Source organism: Galeopterus variegatus, unplaced genomic scaffold (genome assembly GCF_000696425.1).
Source record: "Galeopterus variegatus unplaced genomic scaffold, G_variegatus-3.0.2 Scaffold3940, whole genome shotgun sequence".
Taxonomy (NCBI): Eukaryota; Metazoa; Chordata; class Mammalia; order Dermoptera; family Cynocephalidae; genus Galeopterus; species Galeopterus variegatus.
Genome location: NW_007730051.1, coordinates 121,192 through 140,250, shown reverse-complemented (window position 1 = coordinate 140,250; position 19,059 = coordinate 121,192). Strand labels below are relative to the sequence as shown.

Below are 19,059 nucleotides of genomic sequence, written 5' to 3'. Positions count from 1 at the left end.
TTATTTTAAAAAAGAGGAATGATGAAAATAAGGATTTCTTAAATGTGCCCCTATGATTACCCAATTTTATGTAAAATACCCCAAAGAATAAAATTATGATGATTCAGACTAAAATTGAAACACAAAATTTGGGGGGTTTTATCTAGTGGTTTTTCATCATCCTGATAATAGAGTATTATCACACTCTCAAAATATAGACATTAGCAAGATGATTTTTTGAATGTGTGAGCAGTTGATTCTTTAATAAAAAGATGATAATTGTCTAATTGACTTGATTTTCTGTCTCTTCAATCACAGTGAGTTTCACATTATTAAATAATTTTATGAGCTTTTCAAAATATTGGCTAGGCTGAAGTACTGTTAATTTGAGTTTTGTTGTTCTGACAGTCCCTCATGCTGTGGACCAAATTCCCAGTTTCTTCTGTACCTTGGGCATTCCATTTTCCCCTGCACCCCCTTTGAAAGAAGTGAGAACTCCACGAAGCATTGCCATAAATCTCAGTAAGCGTCTTTGTTTCTGCATGATCAATAGCACTGCAACTAATCCCATACTAAGATCTGGAGATAAACCTGGCAAAAGATACAATATTTTTTCTTTATTGTTTTGTTTCTAGAATTTCTGTTTGAAGGCTTGATTTTTGTATTTGAGAAAGTCAGTTTGACACAAGGGGGATGCAGCCATTATTTTTTTTCTTATGACATTTTAGTAACTCTAGAACCTTATATCTAACTTAATGCTGGTAACGTCTATTATGACATTGGGGGGTATGTAATCTTTCAACTAAATTTATAATCGGCCAATGAAAATATTTATCAATTTACCATAACACTTCTTTGAAGTGTTTAATTTGTAAGGATGAATCAAACATTTTCATCCAATCAACTACATAGAGCAACTGGAAGGCTATATAATTTGTTGAAAAGTGTACTAACAAATGATAGATTTTGTTCTTGAGTTGAATTTTATTTCAGACCGGGTAGTCTTTTAATTTGGAAGCTTTAATTTTAAATTCAACTTATTCTTTAGAATTGTTTTTAATAAACATAATCACCACACAGTTCATGCAGTATCTAGTCAGCCACCCAAAGATTCAATGAGCTTCATGCTTCTAAATGAGTTTTCCTGAATTGCCATTTTGAGGATACACAAAAATCATGATAGATTATAAAAATAAAATGCTGTCTCCAATTGTTAGCCAGTAAAATTCTCTTATTAACCAAGACCATTGAGAAATGCAAGTCCTGACAGTATTCATTGTCTCAATTCGAGGACTATAACACTAAAAGCATCCTTCCTCCTTTTTTTCTGCTGGATCTGTTCACTTGCATGTACAAAAAATTAAAATTGTTTAACACGTGTCCAAAGAATATCCTAAAATGAATTATTCACTCCATTGCATTGAAAACACACACACACACATCCTTACAAGCAGATACCAGCCAGGTAAGCAACTTTAGGGCAGCTGCCGAGTAGAATATCAAGAAATTGGATCCAGCTGAGAATTCCAATTACCTAATGGAGGGTTATCCGCTTTCACTCTAAGTTCCTGGTCTATCTAATCCATTAAAATCATCTCTATTATAAAAAATCATGCTTTAAAATCAAATTTAAAATGGAAACAAATATCCAACTGGCCAGTTTCTTCTTCTTTTGGGGGAGAAGATAATTTCTTTTCACAAAGAAATACAAATGTAAAGATGGAGCGGTAACAAAGGACCTCCAAAGGATCCCCTATCGCTTTGTGTTGGTATATCGCCTAGTAGAACACATCACGAAGAATTTGTGACACACAAAATACAATTTTTATTGGTTTATTGGAGTAAAGAAATAAATTATGATTATACCCAACTCCAGCAGAATTTCAGTACTGTTCCCGGGCAGCGATTATTCAGCTCGAGTTATCATCACTAATAACGTCCCAGTTAACGCTGTGACTACCGGTGTGAATCAGCCAGCGCCAGGCCCCTCTCCCACTCGCCACCGCAGTCAGGAATTGGCAAAGAGGCTTGGTGTCTGCGCATTTGTAACCCGCCTTTGCTTTGTGTCTGTGCTGCAGGTGAGGGGGAGGAAGAGGAACGCAAGAGGAGCTAGCGGCCGGCCGTGGCTGAGCAGCCCCCTGATCCTCGAAAGAGCCGCCTCTCCACCGCCAGAGAAGCCCACGGACCTGCACACGCGGCTGCAGGAGGGCCTGAGCGCCAGAGCCTGGGACCCGGCGGCCGGGGGCGCCAGCCCCTCATGTTCCGCAGAAGGCGCAAATGTGAGCCGGCGGGAGCGGGGAAAGCCCTTCGCCCCCGCCAGGGGGACCCGGGAAGCCCGCGCGGGCTCCTCCCGCGGACGGCGGGGATCCCCTCCTCCGGCCCCGCCCCCACCCTCTAGGCTGAAGTACTGTTAATTTGAGTTTTGTTGTTCTGACAGTCCCTCATGCTGTGGACCAAATTCCCAGTTTCTTCTGTACCTTGGGCATTCCATTTTCCCCTGCACCCCCTTTGAAAGAAGTGAGAACTCCACGAAGCATTGCCATAAATCTCAGTAAGCGTCTTTGTTTCTGCATGATCAATAGCACTGCAACTAATCCCATACTAAGATCTGGAGATAAACCTGGCAAAAGATACAATATTTTTTCTTTATTGTTTTGTTTCTAGAATTTCTGTTTGAAGGCTTGATTTTTGTATTTGAGAAAGTCAGTTTGACACAAGGGGGATGCAGCCATTATTTTTTTTCTTATGACATTTTAGTAACTCTAGAACCTTATATCTAACTTAATGCTGGTAACGTCTATTATGACATTGGGGGGTATGTAATCTTTCAACTAAATTTATAATCGGCCAATGAAAATATTTATCAATTTACCATAACACTTCTTTGAAGTGTTTAATTTGTAAGGATGAATCAAACATTTTCATCCAATCAAGGGCGGCAAGGAAAGATCAGGGCGCGGGGCCAGCGCTGACCCCGTAGCGGCCAAGCCCGGGCTCAGGGCTCCGGGTTCTTCCCAGACGCTGCTGCACTGGCGTAGCCAGTCGCCAAACTTTTTCTCCTCAAAGTCCGGGCCCCCGCAGTTACTTGGCGGGCAGCCGGCAGCCCACTCTTGGCGGGACGATCAGGGAGAGGCGGACGTGGGACGAGGGAGCTGCTGGTTTGCTTCCCTACGAGGCGTGCGGGCGGAGGGGTGGTGCGGTTTCTGCACCGTCCCTGCGCCTGCCCCATGGTCCGGGTGGCCCGCCGTGCTGCAATGCCCGGCGCAGATGATTCGGGCAGCGCGTCCAGCACTAGTCAGGGGGGCAGCTGCACGGGAGGGAGGGGAGCCCCTTTCTTTTCTCCTTCCCCTGCAGCCTGGCTGCACTGCGTGGGGACCCTCCATCCCCGGCAGTGCTCAGAGGCGCTCCTAATCAGCAGGTCGAATACTCGCCCTCGAGCGTCCTCTCCCTGGCCTGCGCCCCCCGGGGTTCCCATCCTGCAGATTCCCCTCCCCATCTCTCTCTCACCCATGCTCCCCTAAGCCGCGCGCGCCGCAAACTCAGTCTCGGTCCCCGCAGGTGATGTCATGCCCATTGTTTTGGTGCGCCCAACCAATCGGACTCGCCGCCTGGATTCTACCGGAGCCGGCATGGGCCCTTCCTCGCACCAGCAGCAGGAGTCCCCGCTCCCGACCATAACGCATTGCGCAGGGTGCACCACCGCCTGGTCTCCCTGCAGCTTTAACAGCCCTGACATGGAAACCCCATTGCAGTTCCAACGCGGCTTCTTCCCAGAGCAGCCGCCGCCGCCGCCGCGCTCTTCACACCTGCATTGCCAGCAGCAGCAACAAAGCCAGGACAAGCCGTGCCCGCCCTTCGCGCCCCTCCCGCACCCTCACCACCACCCGCACCTCGCGCACCAGCAGCCGGGCAGCGGCGGTAGCAGCCCATGCCTCCGGTGCAACAGCTGCGCCTCCTCCGGTGCCCCGGCGGCGGGGGCGGGGGCGGGGGATAACCTGTCCCTGCTGCTCCGCACCTCCTCGCCCGGCGGCGCCTTCCGGACCCGCACCTCCTCGCCGCTGTCGGGCTCTTCGTGCTGCTGCTGCTGCTCGTCGCGCCGGGGCAGCCAGCTCAATGTGAGCGAGCTGACGCCGTCCAGCCATGCCAGTGCGCTCCGGCAGCAGCCCGCGCAGCAGCCCGCGTCCGCCTCCCAGTACCACCAGTGCCACAGCCAGCAGCCCGCCGCCAGCCCCACGGGCAGCCTCGGCAGCCTGGGCTCCGGGCCCCCGCTCTCGCACCACCACCACCACCCGCACCCGGCGCACCACCAGCACCACCAGCCCCAGGCGCGCCGCGAGAGCAACCCCTTCACCGAAATAGCCATGAGCAGCTGCAGGTACAACGGGGGCGTCATGCGGCCGCTCAGCAACTTGAGCGCGTCCCGCCGGAACCTGCACGAGATGGACTCCGAGGCGCAGCCCCTACAGCCCCCGGCGTCGGTCGGCGGAGGTGGTGGCGCGTCCTCCCCGTCTGCAGCCGTTGCCGCCGCCGCCGCCTCATCCTCAGCCCCCGAGATCGTGGTGTCTAAGCCGGAGCACAACAACTCCAACAACCTGGCGCTCTACGGAGCCAGCGGAGGAGGCAGCACTGGAGGCGGCGGCGGCGGCAGCGGCAGCGGGCACGGCAGCAGCAGTGGCACCAAGTCCAGCAAAAAGAAGAACCAGAACATCGGCTACAAGCTGGGCCACCGGCGCGCCCTGTTCGAGAAGCGCAAGCGACTCAGCGACTACGCGCTCATCTTCGGCATGTTCGGCATCGTGGTCATGGTCATCGAGACCGAGCTGTCGTGGGGCGCCTACGACAAGGTACGGGCTCGAACCTCTTTCTATCCTACTGGAGCCAGGAGCCGTGTGGTTGGGACGGGCACTGGCGAGAACCCTTTGCCTGTGGGTCCGTAGCCTTCCCGGGACGATGAGGGGTGCCCGCCAGGACAGCGGCCGCGACCAGGACGAACATCCCTGGTCGACTTGGCAACTCAGAGAGGAACCCTTTTTGTGTGCAGCCAAAGTTCTCGAGGCAGCAAGAGTGCCCAGCGCGTTCTGGCACATTAAATAAGTGGTTCCAGGAGCCGGTGGGGAAAGCATGCTGTGTTCCTCTCCTGGTGCTCGTGTTTGGGAGGCACCTTTCAAACCGCAGCGCTTAAACTCAGGAGTAATTCCCTCTAGGGTTTCCTGAGCCAGGAGCTGCGCTTTGGTCAGCGATGGCACGGGCTTGGCAGCCGAGCCCCGAGTCTTCCCAGCTCTGCTCTCCTCTCACTTCGTTTTGAGGCTGTGATGTGACAGAGCCAAGACAGGTTCCCTCGCCATCACCAGTATGCTCTTCCAGTATCCAAGTTCAGGTCCACTTGTGGGAAGACTGACTGACCCCTGGGGCCTGGAATGTTGTTAAAAGTGCTTCTTTCTTTAAAGTGCTTCTGTCTGTGTTGCAGGCGTCGCTGTATTCCTTAGCTCTGAAATGCCTTATCAGTCTCTCCACGATCATCCTGCTCGGTCTGATCATCGTGTACCACGCCAGGGAAATACAGGTAACTTAGATTCTCCTGTTTATGAATGATCCAAAGCTGTGCAGACCGCCTGGAACAAGGCAGCAGAGGCTTTTTCCAAACTGTCATGTCCCTGCTTGAGGTTACAGAATACACACGGCTGTATTCTTATGTTAACACCTGACCTGTTCTTTAAAGAAGTTGAAAACATTGCAAGGCACTGTAGCCGTGTAAACATGCAATAGTTTCTGAGGTGTGTTTGTTAAACACTTAAGAGTTTCCTCTCTATTCTTTAGGTAGATCCTCTTCTTTAGATCAATCAGAACTTTTTTTTTTAAGGCCAGTTATGCACTATCCTTAATCTGTAAGATAAACGTGTGTTCTTGCTTGAGACACCTCTTTCTAGTGCATGCGTCATTATAGATATAGAGATTGTGTCTTCTATATCTTCTATAATGTAGTATAGAGAAAAAATAGGTTCATAATGTTGCTAGTTAATTTATACAAATGTGAGAAAAACTCTTAACCGCTGTATCCCTCAACGTTAAAAAAAAAAAAAAGCTGTTATAAGTTTAGAATACAAATTTTGTGTATCTAGTAGTTTAATAGATTCTTAGCTGCAATCATTAAGTTATTTTTTAAATGTCATTTCAGAGTTAAGGCCACTGCTCTTGTGTGCTGTCTTGTTGGCAAAATGTTTGTTTTGTTTAAATGCAGCCAGGAGCTCTATTGTTAGATTTGGCGGTTATTGACCATGTCAGAATACTCTTTATAAAATTTATAGGTCATCTTGTCAGTTGTTTACTTTGCTATAGCCTACAGTCAAAGGAATATTAAGATCTGTGAGTGAAAATAACTGGAGTTTCCCAAGATTAGGGAAATTGGGATTTTTCAGCTTAGAATTTGCACTAATATGTACTTTTCGATTTTTTTTTTTTTGAGCAGTTGTTAGACATTTGGTGGGGCATGAAACCCTCAAATTTAGGCTGCTTTCCTTTAGATGGCCTCAAATTTAGGCTGCCTTTGAATTAAAACTGTTGCATAGGACTTGCCATGTAAGTAATATAGTATTAAGTTAACTAAACTTTAAATTAGTAACTAGTAAACACACTAAATATGAAGAAACAAGTTTTAATGATTGTCCAAACAAAATAAAGATGTGGATGACCCCAAGTGAGGGGGGAGAAGTTACTTCCTCTTGTTTTTCATATTTGCAAAAACTTTGAGAAAGGTGTTTTTGAAGAGATGAGGTTAGAGAATGAGAATTAGAGTAAGAGTATTCAAAGATAAGTAGAATGGAGGGTACAGGCAGGGAGTGGGAAAAAAAAAGAAAAGTAATAAAACTATACTGGTAAAACCAGGCAAACACACATTTGAAATTTTTTAAAAAAACTTAATAATTTACATAGATTCATCTTTAATTCAGTACTAGTGATGGTGGGCTTTTGAGATTCTTTCATACATTTTAAAGTGATATAATAGTGTAACTTAAACATTATGAGTTTATATTTTCATTTTGACTTGAAGAGTAGACAATTATAGCTGGAAGGAACAAAACAGATCTGATGGTCCTTTGATTCGGTTTGCAAATGAGGAGCCTGAATTCAGAAGAGGTGAGTATCTTGCCAGATCACACAGCTAGACAGTGCAAGGGGACCGCTGGCCCTGTCCTCCAGGCTTCCAGTCCAAAACGCTCCCTGCTTTACTTTCCCAAAGCCCTGAAAAATGTACATTTGTTTGTGTATGCCCTCTACATTCTAAAAGTTTGCTATATGAGTAAGGTTAAACATAAAAGATTATTCTAAAACATTCTTAGGTATTTTTTTAAAAAATGTTTCCTTGGAGGCCAGAGTGGTTTTACTTAATCCACTGTGGAGTGAGAGACCTTGCTGCTTTTTTATTAAACATCAGCTTTCATAATATTGCCTGAAAAACACACAACTAAACAAGCATTCATGAGGGAGGACTTTTTTTTGTAAACACTGACTTTTTAATAATTATAGGGAGAATTTTTGAAGTAACACATAAGAGTCTAAGGAGCCACCAAATGTTAATTATGGGTCTTAAAAAAATTGATACTATAATAGAACTCTTGAAACTTAAAGAAACTAATAAAAATACAGGAAATCATATTTTCATAGATTATTTCATGCTTGAAAGTATTTCACTAATTGGTTCATTTTGAGGACTCTTTCTGTTTTGCAAATGCATATACATGTTGATTAGGGTATGTATCGCATGCATGAGAAAAATGCGGATGTGAATTCACCCTCTTCAGCAAATAAGCACAGTGAACTTCTTTACTGTTGGGGAACACAAACATCACAGAATGTTAAATTTTTAAAACTGGGTTTATTTTATATGATATATGGTTTCTGTTAAACCACCACACTTAAGATAATAGCAAAATAGATGTGTAGGTAATATCATTTAGTTATTTTGGATGCAGCTTTCACACTCGGTGTTTTGGCTAGAGGAATTTCTCCCTCAAACTGATTCTCCAAATTCTCATCTGAGATGCTTTAAAAAAAAAGAAAGAAAGAAAAGAGCAAATTAATGTGAAGATCCTAAGCAGGAAGTCAAGAACTAGGAAAAAGTAGGAATGTTCTAATTTGTTCAGGAATAGTCACTGTGAAACTCAGTGAAACCAAGTGCACAGGCTTACATATACATGAGAAAATAATGAATTGTGCCTCCTCTCTTTTTTTTGCTCTTTGGTGTCACTTCTGTAAGTGTATTTCTTGAATAAAAAGTGTTAAACTAATGGATACTTCTCAGTTTACTATAAAAAATTCCAAATATTTTGATTAGCTTTGAGTTAAGAAACTAAATACAGAGGTTATGCTACCATTTGGAGCATGTTCATGGATGTAGCATGTAATCTGAAATGACAATTCTTATTTTTAGCATTTCAGTATGGTTATCTGATAGTAAGAGCTAGCTACTGTAAGTTTCTGATACATGATATGATTTCTCATCGCATTCAGGAAAAGTAAGTGTAATAGCCGACGTTCTGGCTCTCTGTCTGCTGGGAAGAAGCTTAACAAAGCTTGGGGAGGCCCTGACATTTTCACAGAGGACCTTGGGAAGCAAGTCAGTGTGACCTTTAATAAAATGTTTATACATACTCTGGCAAAATAAGATGGTTCAGGTGAGTCATGGGTGGTAGTACTTAAATTAAAACCATGTGATGGGGAAGCTCTGTAAGAACCCAGCTCAGTAAATTTCAGCTTTGGTGTTATTTTTCAGTACCACAGACAGCTCAGTAAACCAGACTATAGTTTGTGCATTTCACTAATTACTTTTATACCTCACAACCAAAAATGAAATCACTTTTTTTGTTGTTGTTAGAATGTTTATATAAAATCAGATGTAGTGAGAGCAAATTTTCAGCTAAGTAGATGTTAGACTTTTTCAAATAGACATTTAGGTTTGATTTCTATATTCTTCAGTAAAGTAAAAAAAAAAAAAAGAATAAATAAATATATAAATAATCTTTAATAAATTCTTATGTATCATGATCTGTCAAAGGAGAAATACTATAGGAATTGTTTTTCTGCAATTTGGAAAGGTCACTTGATACTAAATAAGTAGCCTCTGCACATCAAGTATCAAAGTCAAATTATAGAAAAACAGAAGCATGATGTCTCGTGTCTTTTCTTTTTGCCCCTACCCCTGCAGTGGGATTGGAGGTATTTATCTGATGGAATAAGTACAAAATAAAATTCAAATACTCTTTAAGATTCTCAACATGAGAAAATTTCAACATATATTTCACTTCATCTTTTCAACTTTAATGTCCTATTATTTTTATTGTAGAAGCAATTTCAGTTGCAAAAGCTGAAAGTGTTTTGAGATCAGCAAATACAAGATAATAGATTGGGAAGAAAGCTCCTTGGAATGTTTTCTCATCTTTCTGGTTATCATGGTACTTGGAAGAATGGCAGGCACTATACTTTGAACTGGAAAACATTTTTATTTATCTGTTTTTGTTTTGGTAATAATATAATTATATAATAAATAGCATGAGGGAAAACACTGATTTTTCTTTGGTATGTCTTACAGTAGAATAACTCTACTCAACCTCTTTTGAGTTAGATTTTCAGAGATGGACTATATAGATCTATAACTAGAAGAACAGAAATGAAAAGTTCTCTTCACTTGTGCACCAGGTTCACACAAGGGAGGAAGGAGTGAGTGAGGGCAGAGGCCTTAGTAACCTGTGAAGGCACCTGGTCTGGTTGGGGAGGGGGTGGCTCCTCAACCACTTAATAGGTTTTGTGGTTTGCCTTAGGAAGGCTAGGAAAGAATGCTCACTTTGCCACTCCTGCAAAAAAAGCAAGCAGATGCTTCCAAGACCATGCAGAAAATACTGCATATAGTTATTCTTATTAATAAACAAATACACATAGCAAGAGTAATTCAAACAGTACAGAAGAGTTTAAAATAAAAAGGTAAAGTCACATTCTGTGTACTCTCAGTCCTGTTTCTCAGAGGTAATCACTTTTAAATTTCTTATATACCCTTCCAGAATTTCAGAAATGAATATTTAGATGTGTTTATATACACACATACCTTGCTTTTATTCCTTAATATGTCTTGGAGGTTTTGTCTCTTCAGCACATAGAGACCCATCTTATTACATTTTAGCAGCTGCATATTATTCTATTTTATGGATGTACGGTGTTTAATTTTACCAGCTCTGTGCTGAGAGCTGATGGGCAATTTGGACTTCTCTAGGTTTTTGCTATTACAAGCAATACTAAAATGAACATCCTTGTATATTTATTTTAATCTACTAATTAGAGTATACACATATGGTAAATTTCCAGCAGTAAGATTGCTGAATCAAAAGGAGTTTGCATTTTAAATGGAAACATTGTTCACTAGCCCTTCAGGAACGTCATCAGAGTTTATATTATCTGCTTTCCCACATGTTAGTCCTCCACAGCATTGTCAATACTGGATATTATAAAAAGGTATTTTTATTGTCTTTGGCTTTTTAAAGTCTAAAAAGTTTACCATTTTACTGAAAAAAAATTTGGACAAAAATTATTTAAGGACAAAGCCTTATAGGCGTATTTGTATCTATTTTGTAAGAATAGCAGTACCTTATCTAATCTGCTGACAAATTGAATAATCATTGTAAAGATGTGATTAGAAGCAAATGTTTGCCAAATTATTATTTTAGTTTAAAAAATTTGGAGGAGATTGGCAAATATGAAGGAAGCTAAAAATGTTTAGTGTATATGCTGTAGTAACGAAATCACTCAGGACTAATTTTCTCCACCTGCCTGTGTAAAGATCTCTGCATTATTAATGGGTGTGACACTAAATAAAGTGATCCTGGTGTGTTTACAGAGCAGCATCACAAATGAATGAAGAATGGAACTTTACGTTTACCACAAGTGGGTTTGCTTGAGCTCCCAACCCATTTCTGGGCCATGTTTTGTACAGCTTGGAGTGAAGGGCACAGTGGGCTGTCATCATCCCAAACCACATCTGGCAGGGTGGACAGAGGCAGCCTGTACTGATTTAACTTCAGTGAAGTTACATTTGGTCAGGATGTAAAATGGTTTTGTAGGGTTGGTTTAGAGAGGATTTCTGCTCGTTAGGAAAGAATACAATATTTGCTACTTTGGGAGTTTATTTTCAACCTGAAATGTTTTAAAAATTCTGTGTATAAAACTAGAAATTACATGAGGGAACCTTAATTATCATCTGGCCCTATATCCCCCTCAGCATGGGAATGCCCTTTATATCATCTTTGATAAAGGTAGTCACCCAGTTACTGCCTGAACTCTATTCCAAAGATGGTCAGTTCGCATGTGTATAGAGCTGTCTGTTTCATCACTAGACAGCTCTTATTTTTAGGGAGATTTTCTTTATGTTCAAATGGAGTCTGTTTTTATTCATTTCTTATTCGATATTTAAAGTTTTTGAGCTCTGCAAATACAATTAGGAATAAGTGGTAAGATCCCTTCCCTCTTGGAGCTGACATTCCAAGTAGGTGGGGTTAAGGAGAGACAAAAAAATAAGTAAAGAAATTTCTTGGAAATTGTGATAAGTGACATGAAAGAGGTAAAAGAGCTAAGAGAAAATTGGGGAATTGGGGATATACACATGAGACAGGGGAGGACTGTCTGAGGAAGTGAGATTTAAACTGAGATGTAAAGGTAAAGAAGTGGCCAGTATCGGCAGAGTCTGTGGGAACAACCTGTGCAAAGGCCACGTGACCACGAGTTTACTGTGTGTGAGCAAATGAGAACAAACCAGCATGGCCCAAGGAGGGGTGGATTGGTACCAGTCAGAGGGGGAGGGGATGCAGGGGCCTGATATTGAAGGGAGTTGAGGCCATGATAAAGATTTTTGGACTTTTTCTTAAAGTGCAGTGGGGAAGTCACTGAGTAATTTAATGCAGGGGAGACCCGGGATCCAACTTAATGTTTAAGCAGGCTTGTTTTTGATGCTCCAAGGAGGTTGGTCTGGAGACTGTTTGGAGGCTCTTGGCAAACTGTGTCATAAAGAAACATGGTGCTCACTTGGCTTGGGTTGCAGCTGTGGAGGTTAGGAGAGTTGGGTTGATCTGAAGCCCATGTTGGAGGTAGAATGGACTTACTAGTGGGTTGGACTTGGCAGGTGAGGGCCAGGGACAATGCAAAGATGATTTGTAGGGTTGTGGTTGGAGCAACTGAGCATGTTGTGCTGAGAAGGGGAGACTCAGATTGAAGGGTAGGATGTGGAATTAGGAATTTGTTTTGGCCTAATACATTTGTAATGCTGCTGATTGTATATGAGGACCTGGAGTTCAAAGGAAAGGTATGTATTGGAAATTTAAATTTGGGAGTTATCAGTATATAGACTATTGAAACCCACAGGAATTGATAAAATCACTGAGAGAGAATAGAGAGATGAGAAGGTCACGTGTGGATCATCCTCTGACATCCAGAGGTTGGGTAGAGGAGGAACTAGAAAAAAAGAGACTAATGAATTGTCCCTGAGGTAGACGAGGCCAAGAGATAGGAGTGTTTTAAAGAGGGCATGGTACTGTGTATTGAATGCTGCTGAGATCTGTTAGTATAAGGTAGAGAAATCCTTTTAGGATTTGGCAAGTTGAAGGTCATTCCTGACCTTGATGAGCAGTTCCAGTGGAGTGGTAGAGACAGAAGGCAGACTGTAATTTTCAGTACAACAGAATAAATTGATTCCACCTTTCACAGTGTCACAGAGCAAACATTTAAATATTGGTTAGGTCTCTTTAAAAGAGTCTCGGTTTCTTTCAGTATTCCTGATCAGGCTTTGAAGGATCCTAATCACATTCTTCTGGCCTTACTCCATTTTGTCAAATTCTATTTTCACATGAGAGGGTCAGAAATGTACAGGATCTGCCAATGGGGTTGTTACCGCCCTTCAACAAAAATGCAACATTATACTGACTGTTGTTAGTATAAAATGGTCACTGTTTCACATGAACTGTTGCCAAGTGACATTTGTAAAATTGTTACCGAACTAAACGTTCAGCTTTACATTTACTTTGTTAAATAGCATCTTGGTTTCAGACCAGTGTTTCAGCCTATCAAAATTGTTCAAATCATAATTCTGATGTTTATTTGGCAAAAGCTTGTTTAGGTTTGGAAAATTTTGTGTGTGGATGGACTCTAGATTTCAAATTGGTGCTAGATTCTATTCCAGAAACATGCCATTATTAGTGGCTCTTTCCCAGTTTGCACACCTGCCATGGACGCATTTAACTCTTCTTTCTAGCTTTGTGCTAGCTGCGAGTTTGAAAAGTGCACCTCACAGCATGAGTGAGCCAAGGTCAGAACCCAGATGTGGGCCCTTTTTATGTGGTTAGCCATCTGCTCATCCATGATATTTGGTACAGGCTTTCAAGTGATAACAACTCTACCAACCCTGACTACTAGCTAGCCCATATTTTTCTTGTTTGTCTACAAGAATGTTACAAGGACTGTCTGATCCCTTGCTAAAATCCACATATTCTGTGTGATCTGCAATGCCATAGTCTCCCAGTCTATTAATGATATCCAAGAAGGGAACAAGACTGATTTGCCTATAATTTTAAGCATTATAATATAGGCTTCATTACCTATACTGCATTTTCTCTTAAAAGCTTTGTTTCTTTCCTCCAGATTATAAAACTATTCATGTTAGAAATTTATAAAACATAGGAAAATATGAAAGGGAATATGAGTTAGACTAATTTTACCACCCAGAGATAATGATCAATGTGATAATGTATTTATATAGAGTAAATAGACATGGTATTTGGTATATATCTGTATAAAGATACTTTTTATTCTTTTTGTATAACTTTCTATTGCTTTTACCATTCCTGGACATCGTTAACAGCTGCAATTTTTTTTTTGTTATATAAACATAATCAATTTAATCCTTTCCATTATTTTTGGACACTTAAAAAAATTAGAAATAATGCATTTAAAATAATTTTTATAACGAATACCCTTGCAGATGAACTTTTGTCAGCATCTCTTATGATTTCCTAAGGATAAATGGCCAAGAGATAAATTACAGGGTTAAATGATATTATTTAAGACAATTGATAATTTGTAAGATTGTCTTCCCAAATGTTTATATCACTATATTTTTAAGTGCTTACAAACCGCTTTATTAAATAACTGATGTGGTTATCTTCTGGAGTGTCTGGGCCCAATGTACCAATTACTATTGTGAATATTGTGCTGTGTAAATCTGGGAATTTGCTTCTCTGTAGTCTCTTATACATACTTCCGATATGTCCATGATATTGGTTTCTAAATATTGGCTACCCAGGTTTGTAAAAAGGTATCCCCCTTTTTAATAATGAAAGTTCATATAGAAACAATGTGAAAGTAGTATTGGAAGATAACTTTGCCCCAAATGTACCCAATCCTTTTTATTATGGGAAGCTGTAAAAACTGTAATTTCTGAAATTTTTCTCTGTAAGCTTTCCTGCTGAGCAGAGCAATCAGAGTCTCCTTTGGGTTGTTTACTGTTTTTGCAACATAGTATCCTGGCTTTGTACACTGCCTCAGGAGCCAGTCTGTCTGGGCTCCTTCCCAGCTCTGCCACTAATTAGCAGTGTGACCTTGGACAAGTTACTTAATCTCTCTGAACTTTAGAGTTCTTGTCTGAAAAAAATGGGGAATACAAAGTACCTTCTCACTGGGTTGTTAGGAAGATTAACTGAGTTAATATGTATAAAGCACTTAGAACATTGCCTGGCACCTGGTGAGGCTATTTTCATGTCAGTTGCTGGTTATTGTTGGCTATTTTGGGGTTTGTTGCAGTGTGCTGGACTTGGACTAGGCTTAGGGAAACAGAGATGATTTTTTTCTTTTTTTCTTTTTTTTAAAGTGGGCATTCAAACAATGTTCATTAGTTTTTTTTTTTAACAACCTAGAGGGTTTTTGAGTGTGTCTGTATGTATGTGTGCATGTGCATGTTTTTAAATGAAAGTTTTGATCTCTACTAAGGACAGCCATTTCTGTTTTTTGTTTTTGTTTTTGTTTTTTTTAATTAATGGAATTAGTTCATATTCTCCCTGTGAGCAAGTTAGCTATCTTAGGAGGTAAGTGATCATTTGGCTGTTAGTTTTCAGATTTGTAATTGAGTGTTAAAGTCCTGTGATGTTATGGCTAACAGTTTTTTAACAAAATGACCACTTTCCCCATAAACCTACCCTAGGTGTGGCTTCATGCTGGAAGCTAGGTCCTTTCTGAGCTACTTTAGCTCTTTCAGGCATCACAGCTGACTGCATCTCTGCATGATTAATTAGGACCCTGGTGACTTAAAAGGGTTAAACTAAGCACTCTGAAAAGTAAGCAAAGGGAATACTTTGGATAATGGAAAATTCTAGTATTAAACCCCTGTTGAAAGGATAAGAGGTAGTAAACAGCCGAAGGCATGCATGTAAAGGACTGTAATTAGCAGCACTTCTGTCTGCATTCATTGTAGGTCTATAGGACATTTAAACAAAAAGGTTTTCCTCTTTTTTAGACTGGATTTACCTCTGGTGAGAGTTATGTGCTACTACCACCAGCCATAGTGCTGGGAGTCTGAAAGAATTAGGAAGAATTTTTATGTGTAAATATGACAAGTGACACCTCGAAATATTCATGGTATAGAGATTGATTTAATTTTGATCAGGGAGCTTACATTTTCTCTTCTGTTTCATTTCATATAATCATTAATTGAGTCTATAGAATATAGTTTCTGGTTTTGAACAATGTGTTGGATGAGTTTTGGACTTTACTTTTCAGGTTTATAGGAGACGTTGGGATTTATACATTGTAAACTTTGAATTGAATCATGTAGACAAGTTCTAACAGCTTATCTTCTACATTTGTACAGTCTTCTACAATTTGTCCTTTGCTTTTTTTAATATTCTGAGCATTTTTACCCAATCCTGTGTTTATCTGTGATGGCTATCTGGTGTTAAAATGGAATTGTTTCCAAGTAATCTGCCTGTTTAGATATGGGTATGTAGACTTTATTGTTTGGCCACATATGTAGTTGTCTTCTATCAAGAGGCTTTTCTGTCCCAAAGAAATACTATGCAATATTTGCATATTAGTCTTGACACAAACATACTAAATTTTTGGGAGAAGGCATAAAGCACTGTAGTATGCTTATCATGGATTTAACCTTGGACAGTGCTTTTCTTAGAATAATGTCTACTGTCATGAAGGTTAAAAACTATATGGATACTAATCCTTAAACTGTTTGATGTTTTATTGAGTGGCTACAGGAAGTTATATCCTAGCATTGAATTTGTTTTTATGGTCACGAATTAAGATATTGAAAAATTTTAATTAGGCAGAATATTTATTAAAGTTGTATACATATAATATGATATAAAAGTGATGGCTAAGGTATTTATAATAGTTATCTCATGCTTCTTCAAAGACATATCCAGTATTTCTAGATGTGTATGCAAGCAAAGCTATCGATTGCAAACTAAATTTTATTTACAGGGAATTAGCTATGTAATTTTAAGAGCGGGAGTCTTGGCTTTTAGAAACTTGCCATAGTGTCAGTTTTCATATAGGTAAATCATCCCGTACTTGGAAGAAGTTCTTATATCAAAGAGCAGGAATTGCTATCTGTCTTTTGAGGTGAGAATAGCTAAAGATATATTTATTTAGTTATATATGTTAATGGTTTAAGGCTTTAGCTTACTGCTTGAACCTGTTGGTAAGGTTACAAATTTTAATGCTGCATTGAAAAATATTTTGAATTAGAATTTTACTTCTTTCCCATTAGTATTTTGGTAAAGAACAATAGTATTTATTCTCATTTGTCAGTGTTAAAGAAGATATTTAATGAAAATGTGTTTGAGCAGAATTTTAAAATTTAAGTAGTAGAGATGCAAAGAGAATTCTCTAATATTGTACACTTGTTTTTAAAAAAAACCAAAACAACAATACCGTCTTCAGGGGTGAAATCTATTTTTTTAATTTCCTTGATTTGGTATTTACTAGCTCTTGTAGATTTTTAATATCATATAAAAAAGACTTATCCTTCTGTATTTTTTTTTTTCCTTCAGCATATCTATTTTACACAACCTCTTTTATCCTTCTTGACAACTGTGTGTACTTTTCAGTGTTGAATTTTGGCCACATTCTGCTTCACATCTCAGAATGTGTCCCTTGGGTGTTTGTTACATTGGGGGATGAAGAACCAGCCCACTAGCTGTCGTTTTCACTGTCTCGTTTCGTCTGATACTGTGCACACAGATTGCTTCAGTGGCAGCTATTTAGAAATAATTTGTCCATCAAGAGTGTCTTTATTGCATTGTTTTACAACTGGCCACACAGGGGTAAAGGACATGTATTTAGGACATAGTCCTTCAAGCCCATGTCAGAACATCCTGCTCAGAGACCACACTGAGCCCTCAGTGGGTGAGCATGGGCCCTGCAGCAGCAAGAGGTCTCCTCTGCACCGTTGTGCTGGAGCTCCCGTGACCACAGCAAGACAATCAGTGTGATGGAGGCTGAGAACAAGGCTCATTGTCAAGACCCGAGTTATGACACGTTGCTACAGGGGAACAGAATTCAGCAAGTGAAAAGGGTAGGATTGGGAGGCTGCTGGGGTGGAAGTGATGGGCTCAGATACCCATGTGATGTGTGCTCTAGCTGCACTCCCAGGTTGAATGCGAATTTGTATTCATTTGTTCACGTTTCCTCCCTCCTGGATTCGTATGAATGATGGCCTGTACGTTCACAGTGGGGTCCAAGCAGTTGATAATTTTTACTCTTTTTCTTAAACACAGCAGGGGAAATTGCAATGAAATGCTACAAATCTAGTCCTCTTTACCAAGAAGATAAGGAGAACAGTTTTTAAAATCATTTCATTGACTTTATTTTAAATCTGCCTAGCTCATCCTTCTGAGGAGCAGCCCTCCCTACCCAGTGCTCCCTGAGGCCCATGCTGGGTGTGTTTACGTCACCAGTAACCAACCCATCCCTCTTTCAGCCTCCCCAGCCTTGTTTTCATTTGGGAATATTCCGGGGGAACACTTGCTGTGTTTTTAGACTATCAGCCATGTCAGGATTCCTGCTCTGCCTCTGATCCTAAGGGACGTGTTGAGGACACATGATGATCCCTAATACCCTTGGGTATGTCACTGTCGTTGGAAGGTGGAAAAAGAGTAATAAGCATAACATTTTCCGGTCATGGTGGATTGTATCTGTTACTTGTACTCATGTTTATGTTGAATGTTAAAATGTTGTGAAAAGCAGAAGAGCCACTGCCTGGAGGCAGTAAATGCCACCTGGCTTGGCCTGTCACTGTACCCCAGGTTGTGGGTAGCAACATAAAGTATTAGAGCACCAGAGGACAGTGTAGGAGAAGAGGCCGGATAGACACCTTCCATCTAGAGAGCCACATGTGCTTCTGGAAAGCAGCCCAGGAGGCAGTTAGGAACTTTGGCCCTGGATCCAAACAGATTTGAGTTAGAACTCAGCTTTCCTTTGTGTGACCGTGAGAAGAAAATTTTACCCACCTCAGCCTCATTTTCTTCATCTAGAAAATGGAAATGATAATTGGACTTATCTCACTAGATTGTGTTGAGGATTCAGTGAGACAGTTTTTGAAGAACCTAGCATAACTGGCACATCATACACGCTCAGTAAATGTTAACTGCTTCCATTATTCTTCTTTACTCATTATTATTACCAAGAAATGCTGTAGCCCTAGTAGGGAAGGAGAGCCTAGAGTCTAGCAGGATCTCAAGGTGGGGAGATGGCAGGGTAATAACGTACTGTGTAACATAAGGTAGCTGGACCAAGTTCTGGAAAGAGGGACACTGGGCAGAGAAGGCAAATACTTGATTAGTTAGAGAAGGGGTTGACAAACTGTAGTCCACTGGCCAAATCCACCCCCTGGACAAATCTGGCCTACATCATTTTATAAGTAAAGTTTTATTGGAATGTAGCCACACCCATTGGTTGAGGTTTTGTATATTGCTGCTTTTGTGCTATCATGGCAGAGTTGAGTAGTTGCGACAGAGACCATAAGGCTGGCACAACAAAAATATT

The 19,059-nt window shown here is 40.9% G+C and overlaps 1 protein-coding gene across 1 annotated transcript in view; it reads left to right on the top strand.

Annotated features, from left to right (window-relative positions):
* Nucleotides 1–1,791: 1,791 nt before the first annotated feature.
* The window catches only part of LOC103601927 (small conductance calcium-activated potassium channel protein 2), a gene marked incomplete at its 3' end in the record, with an annotated part of 121,803 nt that continues 104,535 nt past the window's right edge, over nucleotides 1,792–19,059 (top strand). Inside the window, exons 1-3 of the mRNA XM_008586334.1 lie at nucleotides 1,792–2,258; nucleotides 3,538–4,823; nucleotides 5,447–5,542. Of these exons, the coding sequence (XP_008584556.1) occupies nucleotides 2,237–2,258; nucleotides 3,538–4,823; nucleotides 5,447–5,542 (1,404 nt within the window). The remainder of the gene's footprint in view (nucleotides 2,259–3,537; nucleotides 4,824–5,446; nucleotides 5,543–19,059) is intronic.